General features: G+C 41.4%; 1 protein-coding gene across 1 annotated transcript in view; it reads right to left on the reverse strand.

The window, feature by feature from the left end:
* The window catches only part of Dner (delta/notch-like EGF repeat containing), a 326,383-nt gene that overhangs the window by 87,151 nt on the left and 217,535 nt on the right, over nt 1–21,697 (reverse strand). Inside the window, exon 7 of the mRNA NM_152915.1 lies at nt 19,356–19,469. Coding sequence (NP_690879.1) covers nt 19,356–19,469 — 114 coding nt within the window. The remainder of the gene's footprint in view (nt 1–19,355; nt 19,470–21,697) is intronic.

Here is a 21,697-nt window from a genome sequence, read left to right on the forward strand (position 1 = left end):
CATCCTTAATCATCAGGGAAATGCAAATCAAAACAACCCTGAGATTCCACCTCACACCAGTGAGAATGGCTAAGATCAAAAATTCAGGTGACAGCAGATGCTGGCGAGGATGTGGAGAAAGAGGAACACTCCTCCATTGTTGGTGGGATTGCAGGCTTGTACAACCACTCTGGAAATCAGTCTGGCGGTTCCTCAGAAAATTGGACATAGTACTACCGGAGGATCCAGCAATACCTCTCCTGGGCATATATCCAGAAGAAGCCCCAACTGGTAAGAAGGACACATGCTCCACTATGTTCATAGCAGCCTTATTTATAATAGCCAGAAGCTGGAAAGAACCTAGATGCCCCTCAACAGAGGAATGGATACAGAAAATGTGGTACATCTACACAATGGAGTACTACTCAGCTATTAAAAAGAATGAATTTATGAAATTCCTAGCCAAATGGATGGACCTGGAGGGCATCATCCTGAGTGAGGTAACACATTCACAAAGAAACTCACACAATATGTATTCACTGATAAGTGGATATTAGCCCCAAACCTAGGATACCCCAGATATAAGATATAATTTGCTAAACACATGAAACTCAAGGAGAATGAAGACTGAAGTGTGGACACTATGCCCCTCCTTAGATTTGGGAACAAAACACCCATGGAAGGAGTTACAGAGACGGAGTTTGGAGCTGAGATGAAAGGATGGACCATGTAGAGACTGCCATAGCCAGGGATCCACCCCATAATCAGCATCCAAACGCTGACACCATTGCATACACTAGCAAGATTTTATTGAAAGGACGCAGATGTAGCTGTCTCTTGTGAGACTATGCCGGGGCCCAGCAAACACAGAAGTGGATGCTCACAGTCAGCTAATGGATGGATCATAGGGCTCCCAATGGAGGAGCTAGAGAAAGTAGCCAAGGAGCTAAAGGGATCTGCAACCCTATAGGTGGAACAACATTATGAGCTAACCAGTACCCCAGAGCTCTTGACTCTAGCTGCATATATATCAAAAGATGGCCTAGTCGGCCATCACTGGAAAGAGAGGCCCATTGGACTTGCAAACTTTATATGCCCCAGTACAGGGGAATACCAGGGCCAAAAAGGGGGAGTGGGTGGGCAGGGGAGTGGGGGTGGGTGGATATGGGGGACTTTTGGTATAGCATTGGAAATGTAAATGAGTTAAATAACTAATAAAAAATGGAAAAAAAAAGAAGTTAATTTCCTCTGTTATTAAAGGGAATCTACAAAAACTTATAGATAGTATCATATTTAGCAGTGTGGTAATGAATACTCCCCCCTACTGTAAAGAACAAAGGTAGGACTCTACTCTCTATGCCTACATTCAACATTTCACTATATGCAAAAGGCAAGTAAAAGGTTGAAGTATAAAGAGGAAAACAACATGCCCATTGTTTAGCAACCTATGCTTTTGTGTAAAAAAAGAGCGAGAGAGAGAGTTTATAATAAAAACCATTGAACCATGAGTAAGAACAGCAAACTATCAGGATAAGCCAGTATACAAAAACAACTGTACTTTGGTTCACTAGCAATAAGCATCTAAGAATAAGTTAAAATGGTATTTACAATAATATTATCAATAAAACGTAGAAAAGGTTGGAGAAGTCACTCAGTGATTAAGAATACTTGCTACTCTTGCAAGGGACTAGAGTTTCCTTCCCAGAACCCAAATGGCAGTTCATAACCATCTGTAACTGCAATTCCAAGGGGTCTGACACCTTCTTGAGGCCTTCATACAGGCCTGATCATACATAAATATAGGAAAAACACTTATGGAAATAAAATGAAAATAAATATTTTAAAACACAAAACAGAAGTGAATTTAATAAGAGATTCGAGAAATCATCAATAAAACTATAAAATATTGCTTAAATTTTAAAATACTCAAATAAAATGAATAGCTATACCGTGTTAATGGATTTGAAATACTCAATCTCGTAAAGACGTAAATTATCCCAAACTCCTTTACTATAAGTTATTTAAGCTATCCACTACTTGAAATGCAATTGAATTCTCATTGATAATCAGGGAGCAGAGAGGGATTAATACCAGTGCTCAACGGGTTCTCTGGCTTCTTTCTCTTTTTATTTAGATTGAATTCTCAGCCCATATTCAGGGTGGATCTTCTCTCCTCGCACTTACTATGGCATGTGTGCACCCATGTAGATGCACAAAATGAATAATTTTTAAAAATAATTAAAAACTATGCACGGGATAACACATGGAATACAGCTTTGTGGAGTGTAGTGACATCAATATATATAAAGATAACAAGTAAAATGTAGTAATACTGAACATTCCATGGTGTCTCATTCTCTGCACCATGTTTGGGTGTGGCTCTCTGGGTTAATCAGCCTCTACTGTAAGAGGAAGCTTCTCTGATGGGGTTTGAGAAATGAACTCATCTGCAGGTATAACAATAAGTCATTAGGAGTTGATTTCATACTATGTTCCCCCCTAGCAGAATAATAAATAGTACTAGGTTCTCCCCAGGACTTAGAACCTGGCTACCCACAGTCTCTTGACCCAGATGATGATGCTAGGCATAGGTTGCACCTTGTGGAGCAGACCTCCTTAATTCAATCAGAAAACGGTTGATTTGCTCTCATGACATTCATCCTACTATTGTATCAGTAGGTCTTTATTTCCACGCTGGTCCTTATTGTAGCTGTCAGGGCTCACAGCTGAATAAGATTGATAACAACCTTTCTCCTCCAGTAATATGCAATGCCCCATCCAGCACTAGGAAAGCTAGCCAGTAGGGATAAAGTTCAATATCAGCTTAATCTCTCCATGTTCTGTGATTTAAGTATGCGCTGCCTTCAGCAATAGGGACTTGCCATTAAGTTCTGTGATCATTATATCCCAGCCCCTCCTTCTAAGGCTCAGGAATAATTGGGGAAGAGAGCTGGAGGGGATAGATGACTACAACAAAGCAATGTTTTCCAGGCACAAGAGGGAAGTTGCATATATGAACTATAGTGGTGTGAGACAACATGCATAAGACCTGTGCAATCTCAAGCCAGACAAAATCTCTACCCTGAGGGAACGGGTGGTCATGAAATCCCACCCGTGACTGAACTATTGGCAATTGACAGATGGCAAGAGGAGGTGAATTCGTTTTCTTTCAGTGTGGTTAGTTTTCCCAGGTAGATCCACAAACCCAAGATTATACAGGGAACATTAGCTGAACTCGATGGGTGTATGAAAAGAGAACACAGGCCTGGGTGAGTATGGAATAGGGTGGATCTGGGAGGAGTTTGGGGAAGGTAAATATGATCAAAATATAATGTATGGAATTCTCAAAGAATTAATTAAAAAAAAAAAACCTTTAAAGTAGCAATTCTGAAATAACCAAAGACTGATAAACTGTATGAGACCAAAAATACAGTCCCAACCAAGAGGTGATGACTGTCTCCTTAAAGAAAACAGGTCTTAGAGAAGAGGAAATGAAAATGTATTTGATAGTGTCAACCAAGAAAGAATGAGCACAGTAGCCCCTCTTTGTGCAATAGGTGGTTTCAGGTTGTTCAGACTTCAGGCAGCGGACATCAGGAAACACTGGAAAGAAAACAGAATAGCTCCAGAGGAAAACTCAATTCTGAATGTATGGAAGCAATGTCACCAGGTAAGTGATTTCAAAGAACAGTTGCAAAAGAATAAAATGCAAGAAAAAAAAAAGATGGATTCCAGGGTTAAAATAGAAAGTAAATAAAACAGACCTGCAGAAGAAACCTACTAGGGAATGAAGGCAGATGAGAAAATAACACAAAATGAAACAGAAAAACCTAATTTGTCCCTAGAGAGATGGCTCAGTGGTTAAGAGCACTAACTGTTCTTCCAGTGGCCCTAAGTTCTAAATTCCCAGCAACCACATGGTAGCTCACAACCATTTGTAATAGGATCTGATGAGGCTGGCTTCTCATATGTCTGAAGACAACAACAGCATACACATATACATAAAATAGAATGGAAAGAAAGAAAGAAAGAAAGAAAGAAAGAAAGAAAGAAAGAAAGAAAGAAAGAAAGAAAGAAAGGAAGAAAGGAAGAAAGAAAGGAAGGAAGGAAGGAAGGAAGGAAGGAAAGAAGGAAGGAAGGAAGGAAAACTACTTTATCCAGTTGACTCTGCCTTCAAATTTTGCATTTAAATCAATATTGGTATGAGTGTCAGTTGAATATGCATTATGCAAATAAAAAGGAAACACCCTTGAGATACACACATTGTGAAAAGTAGGTATTTAAGACCAAAAGAAATCACTTTTGAGATATTTTAAGCTGCAAGACAACCAAAGGCACCCTGCATATTGTCAGAAATACAAATAGCTTTGCAACATTAACAAGAGTATATGACATGAAGCAATGCTGGCAACTGGGCTGGTAGTAGAAAGGGGATGCACATGAAGGGAATGATGTCTGTTAGCCTGTGATGCTTAATCCTGATTGTGCAACCTTAGTGAATGGTTCAAGCCACACCTGGCCATCTTTCTAATTCTTTCCTTTGTGAAACCCCACTTCCAGCCCATCAGTCAGTGGGTAAGATTCAAGAATTGACAAACAGGACCTCATAAAATTGAAAAGCTTCTGTAAGGCAAGGACATAGCGAATAAGACAAAAGGGCAACCAACAGAATGGGAAAAGATTTTTACCAATCCTAAATCCAATAAGGGGCTAATATTCAATATATATAAAGAACTCAAGAAGTTGGACTCCAAAAAACCAAATAACCCTATTAAAAATGGGGTACAGAGCTAAACAAAGAATTCTCAATTGAGGAATACAAAATGGCTGAGAAGCACCTGAAAAAATGTTCAACATCCTTAATCATCAGGGAAATGCAAATCAAACCAACCCTGAGATTCCACCTCACACCAGTCAGAATGGCTAAGATCAAAAACTCAGGTGACATGCTGGCAAGGATGTGGAGAAAGAGGAATACTCCATTGCTGGTAGGATTGGAAGCTGGTACAACCACTCTGGAAATCAGTTTGGCGGTTCCTCAGAAAATTGGACATAGTTCTATCGGAAGACCCTGAAATACCACTCTTGGGCATATACCCAGAAGATGCTCCAACTTGTAATAAGGACACATGCTCCACTATGTTCATAGCAGCCCTATTTATAATAGCAAGAAGCTGGAAAGAACCCAGAAGTTCCTCAACAGAAGAATGGATACAGAAAATGTAGTACATTTACACAATGGAGTACTACTCAGCTATTAAAAACAATTAATTCATGAAATTCTTAGACAAATGAATGGATCTGGAGGATATCATCCTAAGTGAGATAATCCGATCACAAAAGAACACACATGATGTGCACTCACTGATAAGTGGATGTTAGCCCAGAAGCTCAGAATACCCAAGACACAACCTGCAAAACACATGAAACTCAAGAAGAAGGAAGACCAAAGTGTGGACACTTCAATCCTTCTTAGAAGGGGGAGCAAAATACCAATGGAAGGAGTTACAGAGACAAAGTTCAGAGCAGAGACTAAAGGAATGACCAGCCAGAGACTGCCCCACCTGGGGATCCATCCCATAAACAACCACCAAACCCAGACACTATTGCAGACACCAACAAGAGCTTGCTGACAGGAGCCTGATATATCTGCCTCCTGAGAGGCTCTGCCAGTGCATGACGTATACAGAAGTGGATGCTCACAGTCATCCATTAGACAGAGCACAGGGTCACCAATGAAGGAGCTAGAGAAAGTACCCACGGAGCTGAAGGGGTTTACAACCCCATAGGAGGAACAACAACATGAACTAACCAGTAACCCCAGAGCTCCCTGGGACTAAACCATCAATCAATCAATCAATCAATCAATCAATAAAAACAAGGAGAGACTCATGGCTCTAGCTGCATATGTAGCTGAGGATGGCCTAGTCAGTCATTGATAGGAGAAGCCCTTGGTCCTGTGAAGGTTCTATGCCCCAGTATAGTGTAATGCCAGGGCCAGAAAGCAGGATTGAGGAGTGAGTGGGTTGGGGAGCAGGGAGGGGGGACAGAGGATAGAAGATTCTCAGAGGGGAAACTAGGAAAGGGAAGAACATCTGAAATGTAAATAAAAATATCTAATAAAAAATGAAAAACAAAAAGAAGTTTTCATGGGCTACCAAGAAGAAGGTAGATTCTGTAGTTGGTGGATAAATATCCCATAGATTTCTGTTAAGTCCATTTGATCATAGTACAATTTGTTTGTAATGTTTCTTTGTTGATTTTTTTTCTTGTCCTATCTACTGATGAAAGATTATTGTACCTAGACCAATTTGACTTTTTATGTCCCTAGGTCTTTGTTATGAAGCTGAAAATCCCAAGCTTTGGTGTCTAAGTATTTATAATTGTATCTTTATAAGGAACTGTGCTTTTATTAATGTATTATGACCATTATCTTTCCCTACTAATTTTGACTTGAAGTCTACTATAACAGATATTAGAGTCTCTGTGCCCAGCTTGCTTTTGGTTTACTTGATACACTGATTGCCATGGTTTTGCTTTTTTGGTTTATCTGTGTCTTTACCAGGGAAGATTACTTCTGGGAGACAAGCTATAGCAATGTTGTCTTTGATGACCGTAGACTTCTGTCTCTGCCTCCTGGGCGCTACATGCTTTCTCTAGTGATAGAATTGAACCCTATTGCAAAGGAAATGAGTAATAAAACTTGGATCAACCAAAAAAATGTAAAGTTATTATGATGGCTTCCAATCATCTCTAAAATAATATCAAACCTCCTCCTATGGGCAGCATGTCCTGTGTGCATAAACTCTGCCATCTAGTCCAATGCTTCATTCTCTAGCATCTGGCCCCACTGGCACCCATTCAGGTCCCAGAAATAGTTTAGCATGTTACCTTTCCAGAAGTTCTTGCTAGTTCTCCCTCTCCCTCCTCTCTCCTCTCTCCTCTCTCCTCTCTCCTCTCTCCTCTCTCCTCTCTCCTCTCTCTTTCTTCCCCTTCCTCCCACTCTCTCTGTAGTATGCCCATGTTTGTGTGGATGTGCCCATTCATGTGTGAATTTTTATGTGCATGAAGATCAGAGGTCAACATTAAGTGTCTCCTCTAGCACTTTGACAAAATTTTTGAGACAGGGTTTCTCACTGAACCTGGCGCTCATCCATTCAGCAAGTCTAGCTGGCCAACAAGCTCTAAGAACCTGCCTGCCTCCATCAGACCCTACCCCTGGCACTGGGTAACAGATGCTCACCACAGTGCCCAGATTTTACATGTGAATATCTGTGAATCCATAACTAGACTCCTATGCTTGCCTGGCTCACACTTTACTGACTGAGTCATCTCCCCAGCTCCTTTGTGGTCCCATCCTTGGCTCACACATTAGACCTGCCTCCCCTGATGACTCCCAATCTCATAGAAATTCTATTGTAATACCCAACTTGCTACCGTCATAGCATTTTTCTCATTAGAAATGACATAGCTGCGTATCGGCTCATCTACCATCTGCTTTTCCGCCCCCAGTGAGACCATGGACTTTCTGAAGGAGAACAAATGTGGGTTCCTCTTATTTCTGAGTCCCAGCAGCCACAGTACTTGAATTATTGGAGTCACTGGGTAAAAATTTGTGGAGTGAATGAGTGCATGAATGAACAGATGGAGAAGAGAACATATTCTAATAGAATTGTTACACAATAGAGGAGTCAGAGAAAGGAAATTGGATGACACTGAAGAAATAGAAAAAGGATGAATGTTAGTCATCAGGTATTGTGATTACAGATGGATGGATGAATGACCATGGACTCAAAGCAAAGGTAGAGAGTTTAGTTCTTAGTGTGCTCCAGATGGTACAGCAAAGTAAGGGGGAGGTTAACTTCAGAGCTCATTCCTTAGCAAGGGCATCCAGAACGCATGGAAATGCTGGGCGATACAACACTGTTTCTTCCACAGAATCTGGAATGATTCCACCACACAGGAAGGGTTGGAGGGACAACCCAAGCTGTGGTTATCGGGTTGCTAAGTGGCACTAGCAGTGACTCAGAAGAAGAAAGAGCTAGGCTTTGTGACAGACTCTAAAGAAAGCCCAAGATTTGGCTCAGGAGACAAGGAAGAGGAACAATGTTGGACTCAGAGATGGGATTTTGAGTAATGCATATGGAGACATTAATTGCAAGCACATTTCCTCTCCCTCTAAGAAAGCAGACCATTGCGTAGGATAAAGAGAAGTGGAAGTATTGAGAAAAATCAGCTAAAAAGCTATCAGATGTGAGAGAGCCAATAAGGCTACAGTTAAAATGTGACTTTTGGCTCTGAGTGTGAAGGTAAACACTGACATCCCAACTACCTGGGAGCATGAGGCAGGACAGACAGTCACTTGAATGTGAGACCAGTCTAACAACATGGCAAGACTTCAAACAGATAGGTAGGTAGATAGATAGATAGATAGATAGATAGATAGATAGATAGATAGATAGATAGATAGATCCAGACAGACAGACAGACAAGCAGGCAGGCAGACAGGCAGACAACCACAACTCTAAGATCCTATTTTAGTTTCTTTTAAAATGATATTACAATGATTCTTTAAGGACATTCACCTAAAATCTAATGATTGTCTTTTGGGGTCAGAATTACAGGACATTTTTCTTTGAGCTGACTTGAATATAGATGTTTTTGGTAATTCTGGGTAAATGCTTAAAGTTATTTAAAATTTTATATAACATCTTCAGCTAGCCTAGAAGAGCAGACAGTGGTCAGGTGCAATGTAAATGACCTGTGGCTTGGCAATCCCAGATGGATGCCCGAGATCACCGTGACCAGAACAGAATTGACTTTTAAAATAATGCATTCCCCATACATATTAAATTACAGTCATATATTAGTGGGGGAATTCAAAAGTAGAACAACAAGGAAAACAGAATAGCCTGTCTCAACAAAAAACAAAAACCAACTTAGGAGAAGCGGAAGTATCAATCAACCTGGTGTTACATCATAAGAGATGAAATTAGGTCAGAAACCAAGACTTGGTTAACCAAAAAAATAATGAATTGAATATTGTTTCGCTTGGCCATGCAGATTACGTGGTCATCTATATCTTAGGTTGGGTTTCTGTGTCCTGCCTGAAGAAGCTTGCAGGACTCAGAGCCCAACCCAAACACTTCAGACTACATCCTTGAAACACAGAACAGAATATCCCTCTCCAAGCTAAGTACTTTAGTCAGCCCCACCTTCTCCATTGCTACTCTAAAGGAGAATGGGTACTAAGAGAGAACTCTTGCTTCTGAAAAAAAGATAAAATAAATTTATTCTTACTTTCTGGGTTAGCTATGTTTCTGGTGCAAAGGATTTTTGCATTGTATTGAGAAAACAGTGGTGTTCATGATCTTCTAACAGGAATATCACCAATCGCACATAATAGTCCAATTCTAGACTAAAACCAAATGGCAACAATCTCAAGGCTTGGGAAAGCAACACAAAGCCAGCAGGATTTGGAGGGTAGTCAAATGTAGACCAGTAGCCAGTGTGAGGTGTGTTGAATTTGAAGATCTTGACCTTAAGGGTAGCCACAGTTGCGACTGTTACAGGGAACTAAGACAAGCGTCTAAGGCATTTCCCGTGTCTTATGGAGCCTGGAGGAGGACCTCAGGACAGCACAGCATGGGGAGAAAGCAACAGTCTTGGCAAAGAAGAAAGCTAGGGAAGGTTACTCCTAGAGTCTGAGTCTCTAGAAGACTGGAAGCCTGGGTGGGGTACTGGAAGCAGCCAATGAGATCCAAACTCTCCTCTGCTGTCCCAGAGTTTGCAAGTCTATCCAGGAAGAGCTACCCATTTGCTGCAGTGAATGCTGGTTAATCCCCTCTCCGTAACATGGCGCTTCCTCCACAGCATCAACTGATTGTTGGAACAGTTTGAAGACATTTCTTCATTCAGTCATTCAGTGAGCCAATCAACAGATGTCTCACATGTCTGTAGGAGCTAGATGCTCTAAAGGAAACAAACCCAGTAAGTATCGCTGCCCTCAAAGGGCTTGAATTCCCCTGATGGGGCATGGATATGAACCAGTCATCCTCACAAAAGAAAAAATATGTTTATAGGGAATTGGTGTTTGTGATGCATAGATGACTGACAACACAGGCTAGAATTTCTTAGCAAGAGAATTGTGCTAAGAGATTGTGTAGATCAGGTTGGCCTGTGGGAGGTTGCCTTCTGATAATCAGTGGGAGGGAAGTTCAGCCCAATGTGGGTGGCACCAGTCCCTGGGTTTGGGTCCTGAACTGTGCACTAAGTTCGCATGCATCCATTGCTCTCTGCTTTCTACACTATGTATAATGCGGCTTACTGTTCCAAGCTATTATCGCTTTAACTTTTTTCACAATGACAAACTAGAACCTGGAGTTAGGAGCTAAAACTAACCCTGTCACCTTCTCTCCTAAGTCACTTTTATCAGGATATCTTATCACAGCAACAGCCATGAAACTGGGATATAACACAAGAAGAACATGGCTGTCAGAGTCCAACACGGTGTTTATATCCTGAGTCTACCTGGACCAGAAAACCACAGGATTCATCTCAAAATGGTACAATAACATTTGCCCTGTACACGCATTGTGGGAATTTAAAAGATACCTTTTAATACCTTACTGTTAGATACTCTTCCAAGCAGTGCAGTGGCTTGCTTAATTATTGGAACAACCCTGTTAGGCGGCTCCTAAGAATACTACCTTTACTGCATAGATGGGAAAATGAGGGCTGGAAATTTTAAGCAACTTGTCCAAGGTCACCCAGAAGCAAGTAATGAACACAGATTCAATCTCATGTAGCAGCAGCGATTTGAGCCTCAGCTTTTAACGCCAGGTCATGCTGAATCAATAATCTTAAAGGGCAAACGTGCTGCTCAAGACACAGTGCACACTCAACAAATGGCAGGCATCTTATGATTGCTATGGTTACTGCAGATGCTGTGGTTTCACTATGAGCCACAAGAGAAAAACAAGAGACAGACACAACCCTGAATATATTTTTTTGAGACTGTAGTATGATTACAATATCTCTTCCTTCCTTTTCTTGCCTCTGGATACTTTCATATTCCTCTCCTTGCTCTTTCAAAAGCATGGACTGTACTTACATTAATTATTACATGTATGTATATATGTGTATATATATGCATATATGTTCATAAATAGAACCTGCTCAGTCTGTATAGCATTACTTGTATTATATTTTCAGGAATGACCATTTGGTAATGGTGTGCTCTTCCCTCAAGAGGACTCTGTCTCCTGTCCTCAGGATTCCTTAGTTGCTTGCAGTTCTTTGTGTGGAGTTAAGAGTACAGGCCTGAAGAAACCTTGAGAAATTGAATTAATGTGTATGTCTATGCTAGGTGAATCCATCTCCCCACTCCCTTTTTTTTCATGTATATGGTTTACATGTATGTGTACATACATGTGTTCAAATGTGTGGGACCATAACATGAATGTGCAGGAGTGCCTAGGTGTATGTAGAAGGGCATGCTGACTTTAGGAGACTTCACCAATTGCTCTCCATCTTATGTATTGAGCAGGATCTTTTGATTTAACCCAGAGATTGCCTGTACAGCTAGTCTAGCTATCTAGCTTGCTCAGGGGACCTTCTGTTTCCACCTTCCAGGAGCTATAATTACAAGATGGGTGCTCACCAATCCCGCCTTGCACATTTACAGTGGGTTCTGGGCATCCCAACCCTGCTTGCACAACCAGCACTTTAACTGCTGAGTCACCTTCCTCAACCCCTACCCCCCTCTTTCTGGAAAAAATGAAAAAGAAAAACATAAGAGCATCATCATCATTCATTCATTCACTCATTCACCAGATGGTAAGTCCAGGCTGCCCCATGTCAGTTTGAAGCTGCCCACTGGCATGGATTTCCCAGTGGGAAGGAGAGGTGACCATGAGAGACAGGACCCAGCCACTCACTGAATACCCCTGCAGCTGCTGTCCTCACAGAGGGTGCAAACAAAGCTCCCTGCAGTATTTCTATTCAAATAATTTCAGAGGCACTGAACTGTATACAGAAGGAGAGGAAAGGATTTTTTTCTTAAATGAGAACCCTATCATAAAAAGAAAATTAAAGAATATGGACAAACCATAGAAGTCAAATATTACTCACACTTAGCAAGCTCACAGGAGGCCCTGTTCTGCTACTAAAGGTGAAACTCTACACCAGTTAGAAGCCAAGGATGAGGCTGCTATGGTTCCTAAGTGGAAGGGTGTCTCAAGGATCCTGCCAAATAGGAAAAGAAGAAGTACATGTATTCTAGCCTGTTCAGTTTATGGGAACATGCTGTAAGTTCTCAGATAAATACACAAACTTTATGTGGTCCTAAGAGAACGCTTCCAGCAAGCTATCATCCACATCAGAATACTGCAGAAAGCAGCTCGCTCCCAGAATGGTGTGATACCTAAACACATATTAGATGATATGTCTAGTTTCTAAACAAGGCATATTACCTCAGATGTAACTCCAGCACCATGTGTTCTGAGTATTTGTAAACCCTTTAAGGTGCAAAGCTTTCCCACTGAAATTGGAGTTAGACAAAGGGGTTTATGTAGCTAGAGTACTCGATGGTGTAAAACCTAGGAAAACAAAATAGTTTCCCATGAAGCTTGTTGCAAGACATCTAGAGTAATAGAATAGACCCCAAGCCTCATTCTCTATGATCATTACTAAAACAAAAGATATTTATCAAGGGACTCTTAAATTATATATTGGAATCAAAGACATTTAAAAATAAGATCTCTTAAAGATCTCATGTAGATTGTACGTGCTTAAACATATCCACATATTGAAAAGCTGGTATGCAGTGATAGGGTATTCAAAATCAGAAGCTATCAGAATTAAAATTCATGAAGCTTGCTCTTATTCTCTTATTCTTATACCCTTTTACTCTCTTACCCGTCTCCCCTCATTCCCCTAACCCCTCTCTTTCCACATGTTCCTGGCTGCTCTCTCTCTCTCTCTCTCTCTCCCCCCCTCTCTCTCTCTTTCTCTCTCTCTTTCTCTCTCTCTCCCCCTCTCTCTGGCTTTCCCTATCTTTACTCCATCCTCAACTCCCCTCCACATGCCCTAAATAAACTCTATTCCATGCCAAAAAAAAAAAAATCACGAAGCTTATAATTTAAAGATCTCAATGTTCTAAACAAGATATGAGACATTCTCATGGGAAGGATGTATAAATTATCAGAAACCTTCAGAGTTAAAATGCATCTAGTTTCAACTTAAAGGATCTCCAAGTTCTGAACCAAACATAAAATTATACTGAAGGAAAGTAACATAGCCACCGGCTAAAACACCAGACTTTCTTCCTTGATGAAATGAATGACTACTTCTACTTTTACAGTCTCTATTATAATCAGAACAAGTAATATTATTAAAATATGGAACTAGAGAAAGGTAAATAGAAATAAAAATTAAAACCAGAATTCAGAGGTAGGAGAGATGGCTCTTTGGTTTAGAGCTTGTACTTCTCTTACAAAAAACACAAGTTTGGTTCTCAACACCCACTTTGGACAGCTCACAACTGCCTGCAATTCCAGCTCTGAGGATCTGCTGCCCTCTTGTGGCCTCCTCGGGCATCTGCACTCACACTTGCTCACTCTTCAATGTATATATTCATAACTGAAAATAAATCTATATTTTCAAAAAGGGAATTCAGTGACGAAAGACCGACATCTTAGTCTCAGAGATCAGCACACACACAGAGAAAAACAGTTAGTGATGCTGACACGGCTTTCTCCCAAGTGCCTAGTTCTGAGCTGTGGGAAGGGCTTTTCAAGAAGGATGGTATCAAAGAGACAGCTCCTAGGAAGGCGTTCACATCTGGAGTGCCCTCTCCAGATCAGACGGAAAAAAGAGCTTTTAAGGGAAAGGGATGAAGGAAAACAGTATGGGAGACACTATCAGGCACTGATAAAAGCCCTGTCCACAGGGAAACCCTGCTCTCCACAGCTTTCTGGCCCGAGAAGGACTGTTATGAGCAGATTCCATGATTTACAAAACAAAAATAAAGAACAAACAACAACAACAACAAAAACCAGGGATATCCTTTTTCCAGACTTATGAATTGAAATAGTAGAGAAGTACAGAAGACTCAAAACCTAGAATACTGCACTTCCTTTACTCATGCTTATGGTGACAAAGACAGTAGGAAAGATGAGCACCAGGGACAGCTGCACACACAGACTCCTAGCAATTGTCACAGCAGGCACTAGACCCATGCAAACACAAGCCAGACCAAATCCCAGCATGGAAAATAGTGGAAAACATAAAAGCCTACCCTTAGCCACAGAGCTATTGGCAATTCCTAGCTGTTTGGAGACAGAGAGCCAGTCTTCTCTGAGAGTGGCGTTTCTGAACTGACCACGCTTCAGTGAAAAGTCACACATCCAAGAATATCTAGACAGCTCTAGTTGGTCTTGATGATTTTTGTTTTGTTGGTTTGTCTTTTAGGAACATACAGTTGGGTGGATGGGGAAAGGGGCATAGATCTGGGAAGAGATGGCGGTGCATGGATATGATTAAAATACATTGTACTAAATTCTCAAGGAACCAATAAAAAGTAAAAATAATAAGTATCACAGATGCTGGAGATGTAGCTCAGTCAGTAGCTTGTCCCAGTGTGCATGAAACCCTCTCTTCGATCCCCAGCACATGAACCAGAGGATGGCGGACATGTGTAACCCCTCACTCAGGGGGTAGAGTCAGGGGGTTCAGATGCCCAAAGCTATCCTTAACCACATAAAAAGCTGGAAGTCATCCTGGGATGCATATCCTGCCTCAAAATGTATACATAAAATAAAATACACATCATAGGTCTTTGTAAAAGCCAGCCACCTGGCTTCATTTCTGGCTATGTGACCAGAAGCAAGCTATTTGCCTTCTTTCCAGGCTGTTAAATTTTTTTTAAAAATTAATGAAATATCATGAAATCATTGCGAGGATCAAGTTAATAGGCAAAGTGGTTAGCATCTGAGTGCTCTGTTTTACGGGTGAGTCATTTACCAGCTGTGAACTTCCTGCTAACAAGAAACACCATCCACAGCTAGGGCTGCTTGAGTCTTGAGAACAATAAGAGAAATAAGTCAATTTCTTACTCTCAGGGCCTAAAAGGGAGGAGAAAAAAATCAACAACAATATACAAAAGACAAAGTAGAAATGAAACAAAAAGGTGTAGGGATAATCTTCTGTGTAGTGTGTGGAAAAATCACCTGTCAATAAAAAGCTAATGGCCAATACGCTGAGGCACGATTAAGAGGCGGGACTTCCAGTTGAAACGGAATCAGTAAGGAGGAGAATTTTGCTACTGAGGTTGTAGCTGACATCAAATTAGAATAAAAGGAATATTAAGTTAAGAGTTAGTCGGGATCCAGCCTAGCTTATGACCTTGGCACTTAAGTTTCAGCCTCTGAGTGTTGTTTGGGAACTGGGGCATGGGTGAACAAACTGCAGCTATAAGAAAGTCAAGGGCTGGCTTGGAATTCCAGAACACTTCATGCTTTAAGACACTTTTTAGAATTGCTTTAGTGTGGAGCTGGTATGAGAAGAATCCTGGAGGGACAAGCTCTTCTCAATGGGGAAATGTTCCACAAATTTAGTTACTACACAACCACCCTAAGAAGAAACATGGACATAAAGAAGAATAGAACTGTGCCCTTCTCAGGAAAATGAATGCAACCGGAGATCATCGTGTCAAGTAAAATAAGCCAGATACAGATGAACAAATATCATGTTTTCTCTCACACAAAGAATATCAATAGGTATATAGGTAGACAGACAGACAGACAGAGAAATGATAGATGATTGAGAGATTATATAGATGATAGATGGATAGACAGATGCCATCCTCAAAGCAAAAGGGGAACTAATTATTTTGGAGTGAAGTGGGCAGTAGAAAAGAGAGATGGGGAAGGGTAGTGGATAAGGAAATACATGCAAAGTACAATGACTCTGTGTGTGTGTGTGTGTGTGTGTGTGTGTGAGAGAGAGAGAGAGAGAGAGAGAGAGAGAGAGAGAGAGAAACTTTAAAAAACTCAATAGAAAGACTTAAATAAAAGCTTTTTAAATGGTCATCACCAGCTACAAAGATTCCAGACCTTCCCAATGCCATCTCACTCTTCAGTGGAAAGAGATCTCTGGATAAAAAGATTTCTGGGATACTCACCCTCATCCTTTCAATTCCTGAGTACCACAGTCTCCACAGCATGGAGCAGGCATAGAACCATGAAGAAGCATCATAGACCTGGTACCCGAGGCTTAGACTACTGTAGGTCAATTGGCAGTTATTTAGTCTTAGCCAGATCTTCTTCCTCAGTGGTATCTCACTGGTGTGGACCAAGGGCCCCTGAAATACAAGCTCTATAAAACCCACATCTCCATTTCTGGTGCCTCCATTAAAGAGCCCAACCAACTAGAACATGGTAGGAGCCACATATCTCCATGTCACTGTCCCCTGCCCTCCATGTCAGTCCTTCCCAAGAGCCCCTGTCTTTTTTCCCTGAAATTCTCCCAAGATATCAGCTTCCTGGTTCTTTCCAGAAGGTCTTCAATTCCAGGAAGGCAATTACTTCCTGGGTTTCTCCAACCATCCCCAGATCTTTCTCCTTATTTTCACTCTCTCTCATCTCTCTCCAGTCATGTTCAATAATGTCCCAGAATAAAATGATCAAATTGTTTGGTTTAAATTTGCCAGCAGTTTAATGGCAATTAGTGATGGAACATTAACAAAAATACCAATCTTCCTTGAGACCATATCCAGCTGCTGTACTGAGCACTTGCATCTGCATCTGATTTTAATAAAAACAGCAGATGCCGTGACATTGTACTTACCCTGTGTAGCACACATTATCAGCTTGTAGATGAGATCCCGAGGCCCCAAAAGGCAAAGCTACTTGTTCATAGAAGAGAGGTGAGTGGAAGAGCTGAACTCGAACCCTAAGCCTCTGCTTCCCTCTACTACAGAATTAGTAAGTAGTGGCCCATTTGCAACCTTGCCCCATCCCCTTTTCAATCAACTGCCTCCAAGCCCTCATCTTAGCATTACTTCAATCCTCAGGCCCTCAGTGTACCCAAGAGGGGCCTTATCAACTTCTCTAACCATCAACATCTACTACCTAGCACAGCACCTGATGTGTAGCAAGTACTCAGAAAAACCTGCCAAGAAGGAATGATAGCTAGTGAAACTCTAGCTCAAATTGTGCAATCTGTCCTCTTGGAGCCTCTGGAGTTGTACCTTTCTGGTGAATATCAAAGAAATAATAAAGTGCTTGGGAGTTGACTAAACTTTTTTTTTTTTTTTTGCAAAATATTCCCATTTGGATCCATAATATCTCTGAATCCTGACTTTGACCAAAGGAAAAAGTCTAGAAGAAGTAGGTGGCAACTGACTCATCCCAAGTGTGACAAAGCTTTGGGACTGCAGAGTATTTGTGGGCAAGTAACAATGGTGCTTCTTGCCCTGGTGTGCCTCCAAGTGTTCTCTCTTTGTCTGCACTGCCAAAGATAGGAGACGAGGCGTTCTAAAGAGCAGGCTCATAGAGCACGTGGTATCTCAACACTATGAGAACCATATGCATTACCTACACACAAAATTGGGTTTGGGGGTGAAACTCAGCCATCCTGCTCATGTTCCTTCCTGGGTGAGCAGGAATTAACCCAAGTGCAGTTCATTGGAACCCCAATATTAAGAGGAGGACCAGGCTCTTGGCTGTAGTGAGAACTTTGGGTTTCTTTAAAACCCAGATATGTTATGTAAATATGTTTTTGTTTTAACCCCAGGTGAGGAATCAGAGCTTGCTTCACAGCAAGTGACTACAATTTGTCTTGTCATAAGGAAGGGCATGATTATTTTGCCCAGCTGCAGATAGTTTACTTTTGGAATTCTGGGAACTTTTGAGAGGGTACAAATGTGAGAGCGGAAAGGGGCCAGAGGCATGCTTTGAGGAGTCCAGTTCCTGTTTGTCAAGGGGTCGTGAGCAAAGAGATGAGGAGTTGGAGATATTCTGACAATGGAGATTGTACTTGGCCCTAAACAGCAAGAACTAGCCTAAAATAGTCCACCACCACCCCCCTTTCCCTTCTAACCTTCTTTCTCTCCTACCTAGTGTGAGGGGGTTGGAAAGGATGAGGGTAGAATAAAGTTGGAACCATGATAGATAAATAGAACCCAATAAAGAAGCCCCCCAAAAGAGCCCCAACACTTGGCCAGAGACAGCTGAGGGTGATTTGAAGTATTGAGATGTCGACATCTGTACAGAATCAATATTTAACCTCTGCAGAGTATGAAACTCTAAATAGTTACCTGTGTGATGATGTCCGTGAATCAAGAGCCCACGTGACAGTTTCAGGCAAGGAAAAACTCTACCACTGTGTTGTTCTTACAACATTAAGAATTTAGAGTAATCCCCTCACAGCAGAAAGGGGAACAAACCATTCCTTAATGCCAAGCTCTGTCTTCAATTACCTGCCTGTTTTGTTTTTCCTTCTTAACAGTAAATCATCTGTTCAAATAAAAACAGCCCTAAAGATCAGACTATCCAGGTAGCTTAATTTTTCTAAGGTAGATAGTTGCTGTAAAGCACAAAGAAGACAGACTTCATGTTGGATGCTTTTATATGGGAACTAAAATGTACAGAAATCTTGAGTAGAGTTTCACTATCAGGCTCTATTTTATTAGAATTCATTATATGTGTCAAAATCACTAAAGTGTCTGGGTTGCATATATTATTCAAACATTCAAAGAGAACCCATGTGGGGCATTGTAATACATGCCTATAATCTGAGCACTCAAGAGGTAGGGGCAGAAAGATCCAGAATTTAAAATTATATTCAGCTACATAGCAAGTTCTGGGCCAGCCTGGGCTACATAAGACCATTTCACAATAAGTAATAAAACAACAAAAGAGAGGGAATCATCTTCTGGCTGAGAGAGAGACAGAGAGACAGAGACAGAGAGACAGACAGAGAGAGACAGAGACAGAGAGAGACACAGAGAGAGAGGGAGAGAGAGACAGAGAGAGGGAGAGAGAGAGGGAGAGAGAGACAGAGAGGGAGAGAGAGGAGGGGGAGAGAGAGAAGGAGAGAGAGAGAGAGAGAGAGAGAGAGAGAGAGAGACAGAGAGAAAGAGGGAGAGAGAGACAGAGACAGAGACAGAGAGAGAATGATTGATAGATGATAGATGATACATACATATGATATATAGAAAGATAGATGGTAGATAGATAGATAGATAGATAGACAGATAGATAAGATTCTCTTATATGAAGTATTTAGAAACTAGAAGTACCAAACTGATCAAAAGAGTTTATGACTTATAGTGGAAAATAAAAAGCTTGCAAGAGTATTTAATGACATCTTACCTTCCAGACACTGGCAGGTGAACCCGCTGAGGCTGGACACACATGTGGCTCCATTTCTGCATGGGTCTAGGACACAGTAATCAATCTTGGACTGGCAAAGCTCTCCAGTATAACCTGCAGAAAAAGAAGATGCCCATTGTCCAAGACCTGTTCTTCCAAAACTACCAGAGCCACCCTCAAATTAAGGAACTCCGCCGGAACCCACCCTTGGAAGCAGCCACCTTGCTTAAGAGTGCATTTGAGACTTCTTGATCTCATGTAGTTTTATAACCAGAAACTACCATAACATTAGAAGTATGATTCAAAATTCACTCATTTTAAAAATTGTTTTCTCTTGACTTTGCTGGGAATTTTATACATTGGAAGTCTCAGAAGCTGAGAATGATTTCCACTGTCCCTAGGATGGTGTCTCTGTGACAGAGTACACTTGGACTGAAATGCCAGTTACCTTCCCAGAGTCACCACCATACCTTTATATAAGAGGGATTAAATATTTTAATGGATAATATTTAGCACTAAAAGCAGCCACCTGTGTTAATCCTGTACCCTGTGCTCTCATTTTAAAGACTAAGAGATATTATTCTTGATACTTATTTGAGTCATAAATCCAGCTCTCCCTTTCCCATGAAGCCAGACACCAGGTAATCTTGTGGGATAGTAACATAATCGCAGGCAAACGGTGGGAAAATCAGGCTGTAAATCTCCTGGAACACCTTGGGCAACCTGAGGGCTTTAAATAAATCCAGGTTTTTAATTCACTTTTAAAACAAAGCCCTCTGGGGAGACAAGTTTAGAGAAATAGCACACTAAAATGTTCCTTGTCTTAGAGTGGGTGATGCTTAAGAAAAAATATGAAAAATACAAGATATAAAATAAAATATTTTTGTAAAAAAAAAAAAAAAAAGTGCCCTCAGTTGTGATATTTGAGTAACAGAACCATTGGATAGTCTGGAGAAAATACCTGTTGTAGATTTTAATTAGATATATTTTCTACACAATTATAACCATTCAGTAGTATTAAATTGCCATGGTAGTTTTAACTACACAAAAAAAACAGAGATTATTGGTTTTGAAAGGCTTTTGTTAGCACACACAGCTGAGACTTGCAAAACTCAATGAGTGAGAGATGGACTGTCTGAGGCCCAGTTAACCTGCCAAGTTCATGTGGATTACAGTGAACAGAAGCCACCATCTCAGCATCTCCAGCCATCCTCCTCACTCACTTCCAAACAAGCCAGGGCATTTCCAATTAGTAAAAGGTATGAAAGAGCGGCCAGCCTATAGACTAAAATCCCAACACCAAGATGAGAAGCTACTTCTGAATCCCAAAAGGCATCTTTGAGCATGACATCACAGAAAGGATGTATCTTCACATGAAAGCTCTAGCTTCAATGCGTGAGTCAGTATGGAATGCTGAGAACATTGGGCTAAAAACAGTATGTTCACATATGTTCACTCTGATCGCCTTTCTGCTTGGATAGGCAGGTGTCCTAGGACACCCAAGCCCAGGAACCACAAAGCTCTGAAGAGGGAAGGTCTCCCAGTGGAAGGGTACCCTGAAATACAAGGGCCCAGAAACCACACAGCTTTGAGTTGGGACAGTGTCCCAATGGAATGAGACATCAGAGCCCAGGAACCACATGGCTCTGAGAGGAAGCAGAGATGTTGTAGCTTCCAGGGGAGGATATCACCAGCTGAGCTGAGGAGCTGAGGAGCCTCAGCCTGGCTCCTTCTCTTCTTCCCTTCTCATCATTGCTTCTTGTCTTCTTCCAATGAGAAAGTCATACGAGGCAGCAAATCTCATGAAAGAGATTTATTTATTGAAGGGTCCAGGATGTGGAGGGACGAATACAGGAGTGGCAGTCTATGCTCCCAGGAGGGAACAAACAGCAGGGATTTGGACAATGCACAGTGCTTATATAGGGGTTCTTGGGGGGGGGGAGCTTTCTAGGGTGAAGATTTCCAGGGTGAGGATTGCTGGGATTTCAAGTTCTGAGCTGGGGGAGTTCAGGGATTGGTGGATTTTCCTATTCCTATTGGTGGCTTTTGTTCAGACTTTTGACCTAAAATTAGCATAGCCCTAGAGGGTCCTGTTGAGGGGCTGGAGATGACCTTATGACAGTTAGGGAGATCTGGGGTGGGTGGGCTGGCTGCCAGAGCCCTTCAGAGAGTAGAGGGACCTGGCCACTTTCCTGCCTTGAGGGTTTACAACGTTTGCAAAGGGAGTTCACGGCAGAGAACACCTTTCCTGACTCTTAGCCAACATTAGTCTAATCATACACACAGTCCAGTCTCCCATCCCTCCCTTTTATAAATAAGGAAATTGAGGATTAGGAAGATTA

This window comes from Mus musculus, chromosome 1 (assembly GCF_000001635.26).
Source record: "Mus musculus strain C57BL/6J chromosome 1, GRCm38.p6 C57BL/6J".
Classification (NCBI taxonomy): domain Eukaryota; kingdom Metazoa; phylum Chordata; class Mammalia; order Rodentia; family Muridae; genus Mus; species Mus musculus.